The sequence below is a fragment of the Agelaius tricolor genome, unplaced genomic scaffold (assembly GCF_023055355.1).
Source record: "Agelaius tricolor isolate 1412-34295 unplaced genomic scaffold, bAgeTri1.0.p SCAF_6, whole genome shotgun sequence".
NCBI classification, from domain to species: Eukaryota; Metazoa; Chordata; class Aves; order Passeriformes; family Icteridae; genus Agelaius; species Agelaius tricolor.
The window spans coordinates 25,383,719-25,401,761 of record NW_027269266.1 but is presented as its reverse complement, the minus strand read 5'-3'; the positions used below and the strand labels follow the sequence as shown (position 1 = coordinate 25,401,761).

The 18,043-nt window shown below is 34.7% G+C and overlaps 1 protein-coding gene across 5 annotated transcripts in view; it reads right to left on the bottom strand.

The window, feature by feature from the left end:
- PHF14 (PHD finger protein 14) overlaps positions 1–18,043 on the bottom strand; it is a 162,427-nt gene that overhangs the window by 52,043 nt on the left and 92,341 nt on the right. For 4 of the 5 annotated variants that reach the window (XM_071429085.1, XM_071429086.1, XM_071429083.1 and 1 more), the window contains one exon: positions 4,122–4,239. In XM_071429085.1, the coding sequence (XP_071285186.1) occupies positions 4,122–4,239 (118 nt within the window). Of the gene's footprint in view, positions 1–4,121; positions 4,240–13,216; positions 14,512–18,043 lie in introns of those variants that run through there. The other variant, XM_071429087.1, reaches the window with a different exon arrangement.

Here is an 18,043-nt window from a genome sequence, read left to right as displayed (position 1 = left end):
TCACACATAGCCAAAAAAGCACTTAAAGCACTGCATGCCACCTCAACTTCAGTATTTCCTAAATTTTGGGAGGTTAATGTTATGTCTTTGGGTTCATTGTTTAATTTCAACACACTTGTGTGAAACTACATGTGTGAGGAAATGCTTCCCACGTTTGGGGAAAAGTCATAGTGAAAAAGATAAAATTCCATAAACCATACTGAGATTGGCACCTGCACAATGCAGGAGTAGATCAGACACTTCTGCACTCCTCACAGACTTTCTTAATCACCAGCTTTGTTTCTGATTAGAATAAAATTCCATGGACTACAGGAATTGAAGTGTGCACTTCTTCTTTTCATCTGATCAAATTTAAAGGTTTGAAATACATTTAACATATTAAAAATTCTTTTAAACTTAAAATATTATTTCAAACATTTAATCATGTAATATTACAGTGTCCAAATACATTTGCATATTCACTGTGTGAAAGCAAAATATACCCAAAGAAATGCTTCTACCTGGCTAATAAGCAAAATCATCCATGATTTCTTTTGAACACAAAATGTGTACAAAAATATATTACTTGCCAGGTTTGGTGTGTTGTGTATTTGCAGTTCCAGAAAATATTTCCTGAGGGGTTTAGATGAGAATTCTGTGCTGACATGTATACTGACAATTTATTTCCACTGAAAAAATGCGGTACAGTAAAGAAATGAGATAAAAGGAAACTAAACAGAAGTCTAGAGATGAGGCAGCTGATCCTGCAGCACTCAAATAATGACCTGACACATACACCCTGCAGTGTTTTGCAAAACAGATTACATGCAAAGATGAGCAGATAGAAACTTAGCTAGCATGGTCAGTGTAACCACCATGATAATATGTTTAAACTCCTTACTGTCTTGGTCCTTGCTGAAGTTTAAAATTGGAGGACATATTTCAAACAGTATTTTTTCACTGGAAGGCAATAGAAAGAAGCCCTCATCTAATAATAATGAGACCTCATAGTAAGATCTTACTGTACACAATTGAAAAAATGGTCACACCACATTTATTCTTACCAAATATTACCATGTCATGATATTGAATTATTTGGTTTACATTCTATTTATCTTAAATTCAACTAAAAGAAGTTGAAACAAGTGTCTACATTAAGCCTGAATGCCACTAATAAAAAATACCAGGAAAATAATGATTTACAGTGCTGTTTGGCAGTCCTGAAAGTGCACTGCAGTCCCTTTGCAGGGTGAATGGACAGTGTTATAGAAATTGAGACCCGATAAGTTTATTTCAGCTTTCAGGTGATATAACAAAATCTACAATGTTTTTGAGATGAGAGAGCTTGTCAGACCTTAGTAGTGAGCATCACCCATTCCAAAGAAGTGACAGCAAGTATTACCAGCAGAGAAGCTGTTGCCCTCATGCCCTACAGCAAAGACACTGTCTGTCTATTATTTGACAGGCAGGGTAATATGGGAATATGCTATGCTGGTGGAAAAACTGACACGATTGCTGGAGAGTCCTGCAACTAGGATGAGCAAAATGGAAGTAGCATGTCCAATGTCTGTGCTAGATAACAATTTAAATCACATGTTTATAACTGCTAAATTACATGCCTTGGAACTGCTGACACCTGCAAGTGCTTGGCAAAATCTGAAAATAAAATAGCATTATTTGGTGTCAGCAGAATGCAACTTTTCCTGAACATCTAAAATTGAACTTCATAATTAAGTAAAAACTAACAGCCATTATAAGCTCAGCACTATGATCTCTCTTGTTATTGAAACAGTGTCATTTACCTTCCAATTCTTTTCAAGGCCTCATAGTGCTAATGAAGATATATTGTTGGGGAATTTTAAAACGTGTATTATAAGTGATTTAAACTGAACCAAAACAGATGAACAAAGTCAAAAGAATGAAAACTAAACAATAGTCTCCTTGGCCAAAGCAGAAAATTCAATCCCATTTTGCTGCTATAATCTATACTAGTAACTTCCCTGTGACACATCAAAAATTGGATGCAGTGCGTGACTGAGAGACTGAAATCATCAGTAGCTCAGGTTTGCAATTCATCCACAGGTCAGGCAGAGTGCTGGAAATGACTCAACTTTCTCTACACCTCTTCACTTCTGAGCTCCAAGCATACATTTGAGGGAATACTCCCTCTGAGGAGGGGTAGAAAAAGCCTTATCATATCAGCTCCTCCTGGCTGTGAAAAATCACAGATATACAAACCACAATCCTAAAGCCATGCAGAACAAAGAATTTGAAAATTATGAAGTACAAGACAAAGCCCTAATCCTTTAAAAACTCACATTATGGCTGAAAGGAGTTAAATTTGATATCATATTTTTTGAATTTATTACACTGCATAGTATAAAACAGAAAAAAGCTACCAAAAAAGGCTTTGGGGAACATATAGGGCAATACAGCTTTATCAGAATAATTTCTCTGCACAGCTTTTTAGAAAAGCTACATGAAAGTGACTAAACAAAACCACAAGGAGTCCCCATAAGACAATTTTTTCAGTATCTTTCATATTCATCACATATTCCCTCAAATGCAATTCCACTTGCCTGTACTTGAAAGTGCAAGAGACTTTATTTAGATTTACTCATTAAAAATCTTTATGAATGAAGATCAGACACAAGAACAATTTTAAAATTTGTAATAATCACTGATTAACACAAAATGTGTAATCATTCTACTAAAAATTTTTGTTTACTCTTTAAAACATTCTAGTTTTTAACACACCTTAAAATTAACACACACCCTGCAAGAAGTGAAGTCCATCATAATTAATTTAACTCATAAAGTAGCTAAAAAATCGTACCTGATACACGATGTACTAATCTCCAGAAAAACACAACTAGAAATTACAAGCCTTTGGATTTTTCTGTTTACTTGCAAGTCAAGAATACAAGAGATGCAAGATTTTAACTCATGTTATCAGGACCCCATTTTAGTTAAAGCAGGTGACAGAAATTCAATAACAGTTTTAATTCACTCTTGGAATGTCTCTTGCATGGAAGTGGTATTCAAGAAAGATTGCTTGATGTCCAAACTGTAGTGGACAGCTAATTTCCTGTGTCTGTCTCCCTACCTCCTTACAAAAGAACAATTTGATTAATCCCCCAGGGGGAAACTGAATAACATATTTTTGCAATTGCAAAGGGACACTAGCAAGCCAAAAAATGGTACCACTCCCTGAACATTCCGTATGTGCCAATCTTAAAAGCAAATGCATGACAGAGTTTAGGTATCCAAGAATGCTGACAAGTAACATATGAGAACATCTCATCACAGCTGTGTCCCTGTGTATCCAAATACTGAGGCCCTTACTAGGTAAAAGATTCTCTGCACAGAAATACAAACAAAGGGGCAGCAACATAAAAAATCTTGAAGACATTTAGAATACTCTTGTTTTTACACTGAGGTATCAGATGCATTTATATGCTTATGAGATGTATAAATACACTTATGAAACAAATTGGAAAGTACCTCTTCAGAGATTATGGTGATGACAGAAAAGAATGCCAGTGCTAAAGAAGCTTCTGTGCAGACAAAGAATCAAAATCTTTATGTTTTGAAAAGTTAGTACCCTCAAAGAATACTATTACTTTCAGTATTATTAAAGAGCTAATCCATGTCAAAAATCTAGTTTTACAATGTTATATTTGAACAAGGCATGCCAATCAATATAAGGTATTGATAACCTTCATATGAATTTTCAGTGAAAGAAAAAGATTTAGTAATTCAAATCACATTCCTTTGTTTAGAGAACACATGCATTTTCTCTGTCCTTAGAGGTTTGTATTCTGTAGTACTCCTGAAATACCTTTTCTTGTCAATATTATCAATGCTGATACAGTATCTGTACTCACACCTTTCTCACAGAGAGCACATCAAAAACAAGCATTTAACTAGCATAGTAAAATTTTCTTTACTGATTGAGAAGATTTCCATTTTGCATATGATCTGGGTTTTTTCGTACTTACTTTGAAGAGAATCGGAAATCTTTGTTTTATGACCTTCTACCAGAACAAACCTATGCACATCATTTCATAAAAAACTCCATACACTAAGTAAAACTCTGAAAACCAGGATACTTCAACTATTTTTAGGGTGCATTAACTTACTTTGGAGGATGTAGAGTCACATTCCTGACAAATCCATCCATAGCCAGTCTGTTTAGGAGACTTTTTCAAGGGAGGGTCTAGACAGCCAAAATGGTAGCAAAGCCTGCATTCATCACATCTGCAAGAGAAAAACAAAATACATATTTATATTAAATGGTACTTCTGTACTATTTCAGATTGAGCTTCCCTGCAATTCTCAGCAGAAGATTTCCTGGTCCATTATCATAATAAAGAAAATCTCTTTTCTATCAGGGGTAATTTTAAACAGCCACTTCAAGTAGGTTCTGCTTAATCTGGAATATCCTGATGCAGACACTCATATATCACCTTTGTCATCATCTTATATAAATGACAACATTTCAAAGACTTGTAAATTAATGAAAAAAATTGCTTACATTTTTAGATAATTCAGTGTCATTCACTGCCTTTTTTTCCCCAGAGATTTTAACTTTTTTTAGACAGTGACAATATTTATTTTTTCATAGTTTTAAGATACTGTTTTGCACATGTTGTTTTTCAAGAAAAGCTTTGTGAAAAAGTCACCCACATATTAACTAACTCAAGTATAATTTACAGTGATGAATTACATTTTTTACACCAGGATTATGTGGTTGATAAACAAATGTACAAAATATTTTCTCATTCACACTGAATTTTCTGGAAAGGGCATTAATTTAAAAGGATTTCACTGTGATCTCTCACTTATAAAAGTGCTTTCTGTACACACAACAAATTTATATTCTTCTTTAATAAACCCTTCCTTAGTGTTTTGCACTATGCATAGTCCATACAAAAAGCTCAAAACATACAGCATAGCTCTTGTTAACCTACTTTTAATGTACCACAAATAGAAAAAATACTACAGTAGAACAAGTGCTTCATAAAGGGATTTTTAAATCAGAATAATAATAGGCTCAAAATGAGAAAGATTTTTTTTAAAGCAAATTATAGAGGTTTTCATATACCCTACTGAATTTCTCTTTATTTGCATATCCCCCTGTATTCCTTTGTATGAAAAAGAAAGCTTTTTTCAAATTTACTTTGCAACAGTCTGTTCACTACACAGTCTTAAACTCTGAATAAAGCCAATATAAATGACTGAAAAATAGGAAAGAGTTTATGTTTAAAAATCAAAATTTTCAAAGAAATTCCCCCCCACTCTCTTTCTCTGCTTTCCTGGCTACTCAATTTTTCCTCTATGGTATGTGTAAACAGAAAAATGTCCAAAAATTGCAGTAATAGCATGGCACAGGCATCATCAGATCAAAGACAGAGGGACATAACATTCTGTTTATCAACAAAACAGACAGTGCATCACAGGAAGAGGATTCAACTAACAGCACATACTGCTGCATTAATAGAACAAAATGTGACTGCTGCAAGGATTAGTCTCCCAATAAAAACAAGGAACTGTTTTCAATTATGAATGTTTAACTTCAGTGAATACTTTGTCCTCGCTGCCAAGGCTGAGCTTGCTAGCAGTTACAGGTAACACATGAGCACTGGTAGGGGTATGGCATGTACTGTTTCCTGCTAAATAGAAATCAAAAGCAATAATCTGACTATACACAAGATTCAACACTGGACTGACATGGTTTTGATAAATTTTTGAAAATAAGATATAGCAATATATATCCTTAGGATTGCTTAGCAGTGACTCAATCTCACTCCACACAAAGCAAACACTTAAAATAGAAAACCACTCTCAGTTTTTAAAGACAGAGGAGTTTTAATGTTTAAATATATTACTTAAAATCAGGAATACATGTAGTTTTATTTCCTGTGAAAGGTCTATTAAAATAATAAAAAGGTTGAGAACAGGAGATGGGATAGGTCACACTCCTAAATCCCAACAGTGTATGTGACCTTCAGCAAAAGATTAAGCCTCCTCTGAGCCTCAATGTTCTCATCTGTAAAGGAGTATATTTTTACTAACCTATATCTATATCTGGAATCTTATGCATGTAAGGGCTTGCACTTGAGCAGTGCTTATCAGAACTCCCTTCACGTAAACTTAAGGATCCTCTTAAGTAACTGAAAATAAAGAAACATACTATTTCTGGCTGACTTAGAGTATTTTCAGAGTTTAATCTACATATGATTTAAACAGTGTCAATTTAGATTTTTCTTTTTTTCTTATGAAGTAATTGCTTGATATGTTTCTATGTTCAAAAGAAAATGTTTCCTCTTTAAAATCACATTTTGGCATCCCTTACATTTTTACCATTTTTTATCTAGAATGTGGTACTTCTGACTGCACTTTCAGCCATGTTTCCTCAGAGTTTGCTGAGGGAGTTTGCAAAGCAGGGTTGAAATAACCATGACATTGTGAAATTAAATATCATTCTAAAGTGCAATGTTTTTAATATTTATTGTCATCAATTTTTATCACTTCAGAGTGTTTAGTTTGATAGAAGAAAATTTGCATTTTCCTAGAATGAGTTGAAAATATCCATATGAAGGTTTTCAGATACTAATAATTTCTATCCTCATCTACACAGCTGAGGAAATGCAAATGAGTATTTTCAGATATCAAAACATAAAAAGCTGCATGGTGATAAAAGCCTAAGTATACCAAATATTTTTAAATTATATATAAATAAATAAATATACATATAAATAAATTGCTTCCTACTGCTTTTTACTGGAATATGAATTCTGTACTGGAAAACAGAAATGCACTGATTCTGAAGTTCCCAGAACATGATGCTGGGAAAATGGATGATTACCACTGTACCTTGGTTAAAGATGATGCTCTAGCTGTCTGGCAATCATCGTCTGCTGAGACTGACTGGGGACAAAATGTGAAACTTACACACACCACAGTGAAAAAAAAAAATTGGCATTCTTAATCGCTAATTCCAAAAGCAAACATTACACCTAAGTTAAAATGGCACTAATAAAACAAGATTAATCCCTCAAGTGTATACTATTACTTGTGTTCTTTTGTCTAGCAACATAAAAATGATAGAAATCCCACTGTCACATTCAGAAAATGAGAAAGTGCCACAAAATACAGTGTATTTTTGACTTAGTTATAGAGAATGAAATTGCTGGGTCACAAAAGATGTCATGCTGCCAGTCTCACAGCCTGTCAGTAAATGCTCTCACAGACCCATCACATTCCAGCACTTACAGACCAAAGGAGTCATGTGGCACCGTCATTTACAAGAATCATCCTCCCATCCTGAAGATGGCTTAATAGGACAAACAAAACTGTTGGGATGGGCAGGGGGGAAAGGGAAAGAAGCCACTTCCTCCATATTACAGGCTGTTGAAATTTTTATCTTTGTGCATTCAAGGTCACACGTTCAAATTTAAACTAGCAAATATTTTATCTTGCTGCTATTTGTGGATAACTATTTTTGTGGTGAAGCACATGATTTACAAAAGCCATTAAATGGTGGGCCATCTTCAGCAGCCTGGTTAGCTGCTGTACTGAAAACTTTGTGGAAATAAGAGCAGAGCTCCACACAAAGACAAGCTAACCTAACCTCCTAAATTACCTCTAGCTGACAGGTAATTGCTTACTATCACTGTTATAACAAGCCTGAAATTACTTTATGCATCAAAATTAAAAATCACTGTGTTCCTCATTCCAGCAATTAATGAGGATAGATACATGCCCACTAAATACGGAGAAAATGGAGTGTGAAGAAGAAAGGAGAATTCTGAAGTAGTTATGATAAGAAAAAAATTAAAAAAAAACCCAATCAAACATTTTTTACTTAAAGAAGTATAGAATGGTCAGCTGCATCTTCACAGCAAGAAAGCTTGATTAGGGATTTCCATACCTGAAATACTTTTGCTTTGTTCTTTAATAGAGTGATCTCCATCTGCTCCTGCCCTTGGATTGTTTTTATTAGTTTTTTTAGCAGTACAGCTGGCTGTGCTCAAGCCCTATCGTGTTCATAATTAACTAATTATGCTCTAATCAATAGTGCAGATACTGATTTTACAATGTAAATGAGATAAATGAGATAATGGCTGGGGTCAATCTCATTTTATTTACAAAGCTCAGCACACACATCCAATTTCATTACATTGCATCTACCTGCACAGGAGGGAGTCTTATCAGTTGGCCTGCAGAAGTCTTCCTGCAAGCACTGGGGAAAAAGACCTGTGCTTGTACAGAGGAGCAGTGAATGCAAAACCCGCCCGCCACTGGCACATTTGTAAGTCACTGGTTAATAGCATCCAAAACCACAAAGAGCTGATTCAGCCAGAGCGAGGAAACCTATTCTGCATTCACGAGACAGCATCACCCATCTATAGCTGTAAAAGTAATTACCTACATGTCCCTGAAACACAACATTAATAAGCTAATCTTTAAATACAACTTTCCAAATATGCTTCAGAGACTACAGAAAAATCTCACTTATGTACACATCATTGCACACCGCCTGCAGTGTCGTGCCAAGAGGTACCATGGTGAACAAAATACAAAATTGCAAGATATATATACTGCTCCCCATTTGTCACAACAGCTTGGAAAGATTTACTTTAATGGAAAAAAAAAGATATAAAACATTGATACATATCTCACCATTAAAAGTAGAGAATTTGTCATATAAGCTTTACTCTGACAAACTCAGAATTAGCCAGAAAAAAATTAGAAGGAAGCTAATCCAGAATTTTAAACTCCAAAGGAACTGCAGCGGGATGCATGTACATACACCCACTTGCTGAAGGCATATCACTTAATGGCTACTCCAGCACCTGCACAGATCTAACTACTGATAAGCATCATCCTTTGCTGGCTTGTTTTGGACCCCATTTCTGACTAAAGGCTCTTAGCACCTTAGGAAGAGACATCTGAAGAACAGAGGTTTCCTCTCAGACACTGATCTCTCTCCCTTTTAATCCCTCAGTGTCCAAGTGCTGAGTCACTCTGGAACTGCAAACAGATGTAGACATGATTTGGGGTTCATTTTAAATTGCAGCACATTCTTGATTTCAGATGAGTAACTTAAAACCAGCCATGACAGTGTAAGTCACTGTCAACACCTGGTTTCGTATCAGCAGCTGTACGATACACAATAGAAAGGAGCACACAAGCATTCCCAAAAACCCAGAGTAAATCAATGTAGCTCAAGTGAATTCAAACTCTAGAAACAAAATTAATTACTTCAGCCTGGAGCAGCTGAGGAGTGCTCCTGTGACACCTTAATGCAACCAGACCACAGGAGTGATAAATTCTGCATGGCAGGAATGAACACTGTGTAGTGGGTTGCAGCAGCAACTCTTACATGTCACATCAACGAAGTCACTTTCCTGTGCCCTTATTTAAACAGTAAAATTCAAGATCTAATAGTGAAATAAATGTATAGTCCTCTATTTAGTGCACTGTTATTAATGCTGTCCAAAAAGTACATTAATTCTAGTTAATGAGGGAGGAGCCCAAAACTGTAGCATGTTTTCATTATAGAATATAAGGATAACACTCATCTTTTGCTTGACATTTCTTGAAACAAAGTGAAAATAAGCAAAGGTATGACATTGTATCTTACTCCACAATTCTACACCGAAACTCTTCAATTCTGCCCAATTAATTCCAAAACAAATTACTTTCATTTTGCTGTGATACGTCACAGTCAAGCAGAAACCAAAAGTGATACAGTTCTATATTTAGACTCTGAAATATAAGACCTAAATTCTTATCTATTCCTTTATTCTTGGACAAAAAATTGAAAAAATAATAATACTCTATTAGGTATAAAACAGAAAAAGTTGGTTCTCCTTTTCCTGATTGCTACACTTTTTCCTTTGCCTATAAATGGCCTAACAAATAAAAATCAGTGGTCATCTTACAGTTTCTGTTCTACAGAACAGTTTTAAGAAGTCTTCTCACATCGGCCAGTCAAGCTTTAGGTGATTTTACCACCAGGAGTGTGACACATTTCTGCACTAAAATTCTTATGTGACTGTATATGCATAAATGGTTGATTAGCAGACCAGGATACAGCCCAAGTATGTCACTTCATCCAGGTACACAGGCACTTGTTATCCTGAAAGGCTCTCTATCTTCACAGATGCTAAAAGTTCACCCACATTAAACTGTAAGGAACTTCACCCAATTTCAAAGTTAGATCTAACTTTGCAGTCAGGCATGCATTGAGTGGGTGGCTGTAACAGATGTCCTTCAGAGACTTCTGGATTCTAGTATTTTCACAATTTTCATAATTTTGATTTAGGTAAATGAAATACTCTTTTCTGGGAAGGATAATGCTATGGTGCTACACCAAGTAATAAAGTCACTTTCTAATTTTTATTATGCCAGGTACAATGCAAGTACACAAAAGGAGATCTCTTATTTACATAGTTTATAATGGGAGATGACAGAGTAGACTATCACTCTCTTCTGTTATGCCTGGAAGAGAGAGGCCATGGCTATTGCTGACAGGTGAAAGATTATACCAGATGAGGGGTGACTATTGCATTTGGTTTTTTATATCTACCTACTGCTGATGAAGGCCATGTATGGCAAGATGGACACACAGCCTGACAAAGCATGATGAGCTTACTGATCTTCAGCTAGCAGTTTCATGATAAGGTATCTAAGTGCTTTGGGAGATAGGAAATTGTCTGATCTCCTGTTTACTTAAATTTCTGTCCAATCTCAAGGGCATTAATAAAAACAAATAATAAAATAAAAAATAAAAATCAATTATACCACAAAACAGCAAAAGAAAGCAAGCATTAATCTAGGCAGACATCTGTGTAGCTTAATTTATTATGCTAAACCCAAAATTGCGACCTAACTAATTTAACTGATTAAAATTATTATTTTAATACTAAATCAACCCCCCCCCCCCCCCCCCCCTTATATCCAAAAACCTAACACTGATTATTCATGGGTAAGGAAGAATCTGAAAGGGCTATCATTGTATGTCATTCTTATGTAGCCAAGATTTTTTCTGAATGGTCTACAAATAATTTGGTTTATGAAACTTAAGTTTCCATTAACAAAATGAATTCTAAGACTGTTGGAAAGAAACTTTACTTACTATACCTGTATGAGAACAGCTTTCTTTCAGCAAGAGATTAATTTCTCTCTCTCTCAGAACTGCAAAACCACACAACACATGGCTTTGTGAAATTAGTTTGCAAAATTCATTAATAGCCCAAATATACAAGTGGAATAGAATGTTATGAACACTCCTTCAGATGCATTTGCTTTTGTTAATATACAGCTACAGTACAGACTTCTATTTACAGAATTTTAATGTTTAAACTAAGAATTTCTGTGAAGACAATGACTCAGAGATAATAAATAGACAATGCATTAAAGGAATGCTACACCAGTTACAGACACTGAAACAGTCCTTTGACAAACTGAAAAGTGTAAAATTTAAGAAGCTATTACCAAATGCTGCATTTGTTATATTCTACTAGTACATGATTGCATCTATAGTGCCACTCTCAGGTGTTCAGACTATTTACTCTACTGAATGTGTACTGTTTATGAACTACTAGAAAAGTCCATTATAGTTTTGAATATTGCCATCAAATATCTTTCAAAAGGTGAAACATCAAGTGTTAGCATCTGGCTTTCAACCTAATGTTTTGGAGGGGAGAGAGACAGAGAGGGGGAGAGAGAGAGAAAAAAGGGAGAGAAAGAGACGGAACAAAATTCTACAAGGTATCTGTACTGGGGAAAACCATAAAAAATACAGCAGGAATTCAACTAAGGTTTTCAAGCATGCCCAAGAAAATATCAACAATACTTGAAATAGTATTTAACATGCATTAATCTGTCCTTAAAATCCTCCAATAGCAGAGATTACAGAAGTTCCCTAAAAAGAACCTCTAGTACAAGTATTGTTATTAGAAAAAACCTTTCTATTGGCTAAATCATCTTGATACAATGTAGCTTATTTTTGGTCTGATCAACTCTGAAGAACATTTTTTTTTTCCTTCTTAGTAGCAACTTCCTTTTTTAAAATTTTTAAATTAATTTAGGCTTTTTTAACAGATCTCCTACCTTCACTAAATTAAAGAAATATTACTATTTTAAGCTATTTTTGTTCATGTCTCCTGTGCTCTTCTTATCATCCAGTTCAGTATGCTTTGGACTTTCCCTGTTTTTTACCAAAGTGGAAAGGATACTAGCTGAGACTTTTCAAAGGGTGAGATACTGGTCTTCTGAATATTTAGGAGTACCTCAATGTGTTAAATGCAGCACCCCTCTCTGTATGTATCAGGTTTGATCAGTTTGATCAATGTTCTGTGATCTGTGAGCCAGAATCCCCCACGATTTTTTTTTTCTGAAGTCACTCCTGATACCATAATCACAGTGATCTGCCTTTTCCTTTCTGCACTGCATGCTTTTCTGAATACTTTCTTAAAATTTTCTTTTAAATTCTAACACTGTACTTCTTCACATCTTACTGTCATCACCTGCAAATGTAACCAAACGCTTTATTTCATACCTAATATGCTAAAGCAAAAATTAACAAAAATATTTTAATAGTGAATCCAGGACAGCTTCACTGGAACCCAGAGAGCTGAGTATCATCTGACAGTGAGTCCATGGTAGCTGGTTTACTTTCCTAATCAGCTACATATTTTACTGCAGCTTAATTAACAGAATCTCTAACTTATTTAAAGGACTATCACACACAGAATTATTTTGAAAGTCCTACTAAAGCCAAGATAAGCCACATTTATCATTCTCTCCTATCCACAATACCTAGACTGTTTTTGTTTAATAAATGATCATAAATCCCATTAAACATTACTTTTTCTTTTTTTTTTCCATAAACTCAGCATGATGTATGGGCAAACATGTTTCCCCCTTTGCTTACACAGCATTTGGACACAACCTTTTACTTTCAGAATACTGCACAAATGGTCAATAAATCTGGGTCTTTTCTTCCTAGAAAGGATTCATGAATCCTCAAAGATCAAATTCCTGCATTCGCATCCACTTCCTAGTGCAAATCTCTTAATTTTTAAGCCTAGTGCAAATCTCTTTATTTTTAAGGTGTCTTTGTATGTATTTGCCAAAAGAGAATGATAAGCATTTCTGATAGTTCCAACAAAAATCTTAACTCTGAGATTCTCCCACCCCCTTTTTAAAATGAAACGACGTGTTAGACATCAGGGTACTTTTATTTAATATAATATTCAAACATGAAATGCCCTGGTAAGATAAGACTTGTAGATAAGTACACATAAATTTGGATATTCTCCTATTACTTATTACAGCATTTAATTTTTAAATTTTAAAAAATACTTTCAAATGGAAACGTGCCTCAATAGATGACAAATCCCACCATATCTCAAGAAATTCAAAGATTATAGGTCATAAAGTTACAAGTGTGATTGCATTTGAGCAGAGTTTTTCCGAGCAAGTTCAAGATGAAAACGATGAAGATGTCAACACTCTGATACTGTAGATTTAAGAACTGGATCTGTACCATTTGAAGATCAAAATACTATGTGTGCATCTACCAGGATATATACGGACGGAGACGAAGATCTCAGCTGTCACGCTGTGTGATCAATTCTTCATTCCTTCCCCAACTTACAAAGCACTTTCATGTTTGTATTGGGAGGAGATAAGTTTGTACTGAACACTGCCAGAGAAGTAAGCCAAATGAAACAAATGCCTGCACATACTCCATTTTTTCTTATTTTTAAAAAATTTCTCAGAAAGAAGTATAGGTATAGTTCTGTTCACTCAAGTGTCTGGAATCAGAAACAATTAGTTCATACTAATAAGCATAAAATCAATTTTTCCATGGCAAATCTATTCCTTCAGAATAGTAAGTCTCAAGTGTTTTACAGGTCTCATTATCACTGAACATTTATTTTTTTAAGGAAACAATCCTTTTTACAGTAAGGTCTATGTACAACACAGTGTTCTATATAGAAATGTTCTTATTAAACTGTAAATAAGTAGAGTGGCAGGCAGATGGCAAACCATTGCTTATTTCTTTCAGTATCACCGTAGAGGAACACACAATATTTAAGTCCCACAGGCTTCTGTCACTCTTCAATGAATCCAAGCATTGTATAACATCATTTGCCAACGAAGCACAGGGGAAAGAGACATTACTTAATAGGACAATCCTGACAAGACATTTATCCGGGATTTTTCAACGATGCACATACAAAATGTTCCTGAATAGTGCAAAAAAATGCAGGCAAATTAACTACCTTGTCAGTCCAAATAACAAACCAATCAATTACATTCTATCCAAGCCTGACAAGCAAACTCAATGTTTTGTCATAATAAGCTTATAGTTGAGACAAGGTAGCTGTTCTCCTTTACTTTAGGTATTCTATTGAGAGCTTTATCCACATTTAAAAATCCTATTATAAAAGGTTTCCACGATTGCCTCCGAGGATGAGTTGTGGCAGAGTTGTGTCTCATGAAGGGTATCTACACAGTAAAGTGATAAGAAAAAAATATTAACATTGAAAGATCATAGCAGCTCTCCTCTGTCTTATGAAACATTTTAATATCACACTAAATTTAAGCAATGTGTATGCTCAGATCCAAATACTTAGACACCCACACCAAATTTTCAAGAGTCTCTAAATGTCAAAACATTAAACTGAGTAAAGTATAGCATCCTTATAACTTATAACTTTTTTTCAATACAGCTCAAAGAACAAAGGCAGTCCACCACAAGACAGAGAAGATAATTTTCCTTTTTTTTTAATCATGAAAGCAACAATTTTATACAAGTAGACTTCATTGTAAAGCTAGCATTTTACTCAGATTTGCAACCCACAGAAATGCAGCTATGAGACTGACTACAAGTACAAACATGGGTACTATGTTATAATGTTAAAAAATGCTTGTTTTATAGATTAGCATTTGAAAGAAAACAAGTCTTAGGATTTAGGAAGGACTAAGTAAGGGACGGTTTCTTTCAAAATGCATTGTAATAATTCAGCACATAAAGGCTTTAGTCACTTCTGAAAAAATGTCTTTGAGCCAGTAATTCCAAAGCCTTCACAACTTTTTCTTTTCCTACTCGTACTTCCTGTCTTTTGACACTCATGACATACATACTTTTCAAGATCACTTTTTAAAAAAATCAATACAATTTTAAAGTCCTGATTCCATAAATTTAAACTCTTTAAAGTACTTGCCATACAGCAAATTAATGTATCTTAGAGCATTAGGAGATTTTAATTAGGAAAGTATTTATGTTGTCTTTAAGCTGAGCAGATACATTTTGAACAAAAGACTGATAATAAGTCTCCATCACTACATTTGGTGGTTTGTTGTTTGTTTTTTGGGTTTTTTTTTAATTTGAAATGCATTTAAGTATAATTGTAAATAAAAAAGAAACTGCTGTCACACTTTGATAAAATATAACAGTCTGATGAACAGGAGCCATCTTGTTGCCACATGTTCAAACAAAAAATCCTTTGCAACTGAATTTTAGTTTTGAATATAAGGACTTTGAGTCTAAGAATTAGAGAGTACTTCTTCTAAGAAGTACCATATGAAAATCCACTCCCAATTCTCACTTCATCTCTTATTTGAGACGATTGAAATTTTAAATTGCGTGTCTTGAACTGCAATCTACAGTGCAATTTTGAACTTTTTAAGAAAACTGAAGAAAAGCTTAGCTGCAAGACAAAATGCTCTTCATACTCATCTCATTACAATCTCCTTCCCTTACTGAGTGCAACTAGTTTTGTTCTGACAGCCTCAGTGGGTGAGGCTGACATGGGTGCACACTGAAATCCAGAAGCTTAAAGGGTAGCATCAGAAAAAATCAAGATAAACTGAAGGTCTCTGTGCCACCTCTACCCTCTCACAGCAATGTCAGTATTGCAACTGCACCATTTCAGTCAGGCCATCAGAACATGACAGGCTGCCCCATCTGGGCTATAGTAAGGTTTGGGCAGGAATACAGCAATCCATACTTCAGATACTAGGGGTTTTATTTTGGTTCCTCAAAAGGAGTAGGTGAGTATGTGAATATGTGTATACACACACATATATATGTATGTATGACTACATATAACTGTACTTACATATAAATTTATATTTATAAATTATTTTTATATAAAATTTTTATCCATGTAAACATGTTTTTTTATAAAAAACCAGCTTCACAGCTGAACCAATAAAATAATCAGTTACATTTTAATAAGCTCACAAATAAAAGTAATCAAGTACAAACAAGGATCTCAGAGGAAACCTGTAACTACTGAGAAAAGATCCTAATATTTTGTAGCACTTCAGGTTAGGCTGTAAGAACAGAGACATCAAGTAGGAAGTGTAAGTAACCTAGTGCTAGTAACCTGCACTAGTTATTCCTATAATATTTGTTTGTATTAAATTTTTATTGGTAACAACATATCAAGAAATTTAAAAGATATTAGAATATTTACTCATATATTTAAAGGGAAATGATTTTTTAAATAGTTGGGCAATTTTTCCATTTCTACTCTATTAAAAATTTAACTTGACATAATTTATTTTACACATTCTAGGGTTATCTTCACCCCTCTCATGTTTGAAGTATTATTAATTAAGGAATCACTACTGGCTTTATTTAAACAATTGAAATTTTTTTTTTGTTCTAGCAAGTGAAATATTGTTAAAAGACAAAGGAATATGAATATATAAATATAATAGCTTGTAATTGTTGTAGTTAATTGCATTACTGTAATACAACAGCAAACTCATCTGATGACTGACTAATGCCCTGAGACCACTCACCTCAATGGCATTTCTCCTGTTCTAGTCTCTCCTTCTGCTCTTCTTCCATGCCTACACACCATCTGCCAGCCCTTCCTCAACAAAAAACTGCTCCCATTCCTGTACATTCATTCAAATTTCTACTCACTGTAGTACTCAGAGTTGTCTGCAATAGCTGAACTTATATTTATAGCCTAACTTAGGAAAAGGATTTAGTGAGCACAAAAATCTGAAATAAGGATGGCGAGCAAAACTGAACAGCCTTCCTCTCTTACCAGCAGATGCAACAAATATTAAGAAAGAAAAAAGCCATAATAGATGCTTTAAACAGGAAGGTTCTCAATTGCATATTTGGTCCTTTAGAAGAGTTGTTCTCTCCCAGCTCTCCTTCAACCCAGGACAAAAAGCACTTTCCTTCAAATTTTGGTACAAAGAGGAAGAAACACACCAACCTCCCTCCTCCCTTACCACACATGGTTGTCCATCTGTTTCCTCATTTAAGAAAATATTGTGTAAAGGGAAGGTGTCTAAGATCTATGTGCAGATTTCCTTTTCAAAAGACTATAGGGACAAGAAACCCCACAAGTTATTTCAATATGTTTTACTCTTCATTTATGTAAAAGACTCAGAAAATGGCAAATCACAGACAAAGGTAATGCTTATGTCAGCAGTTTTGATCCTGGTTCTTTTTTAGCCATTTTAATACTTGCCTTCATCAGGTTAAGGGCAATGTTTCTGGCTGCTAACTGGGCACAAGTAAAAATACATTTTCAACTACAATCTAAAATCAGTTTATCTTCAAGGGTCTGAAGGCAAGAAGCTGCTTCAGTGTACCTTAGCAACTCTGAAAAATTAGGACTCTCCCACCAGGTTAAGTCTGCTAAGACTAAAGAGGAATTTGGGGTATTTGCAAATAACTTTCCCAAGGTAAAGATGCTAAGTAATAGCCTGAATTTTAAAAATACATATCTCATCTCAGAAATTAATCTGTAGCCAGCAACTCTACTAAGCGAATGACTGAGCTCTTTAGAGGGGGAAAAAACTCCAAATCAGACCCCAAAAACAAAGATGAGCAATAATTCTAGACATTGCTAATTACTTTAATTTTCACAGTACTGCTCAAGTTATAAATATTAATAAATGCTTCCTGAACAGTTACAGATTTCTATCTGTTAATATACACACTGATTAGCCCGTAAAAAAGTTATCTGCAGGACAAAAGACCACAGCATCTGAGGTACCAATG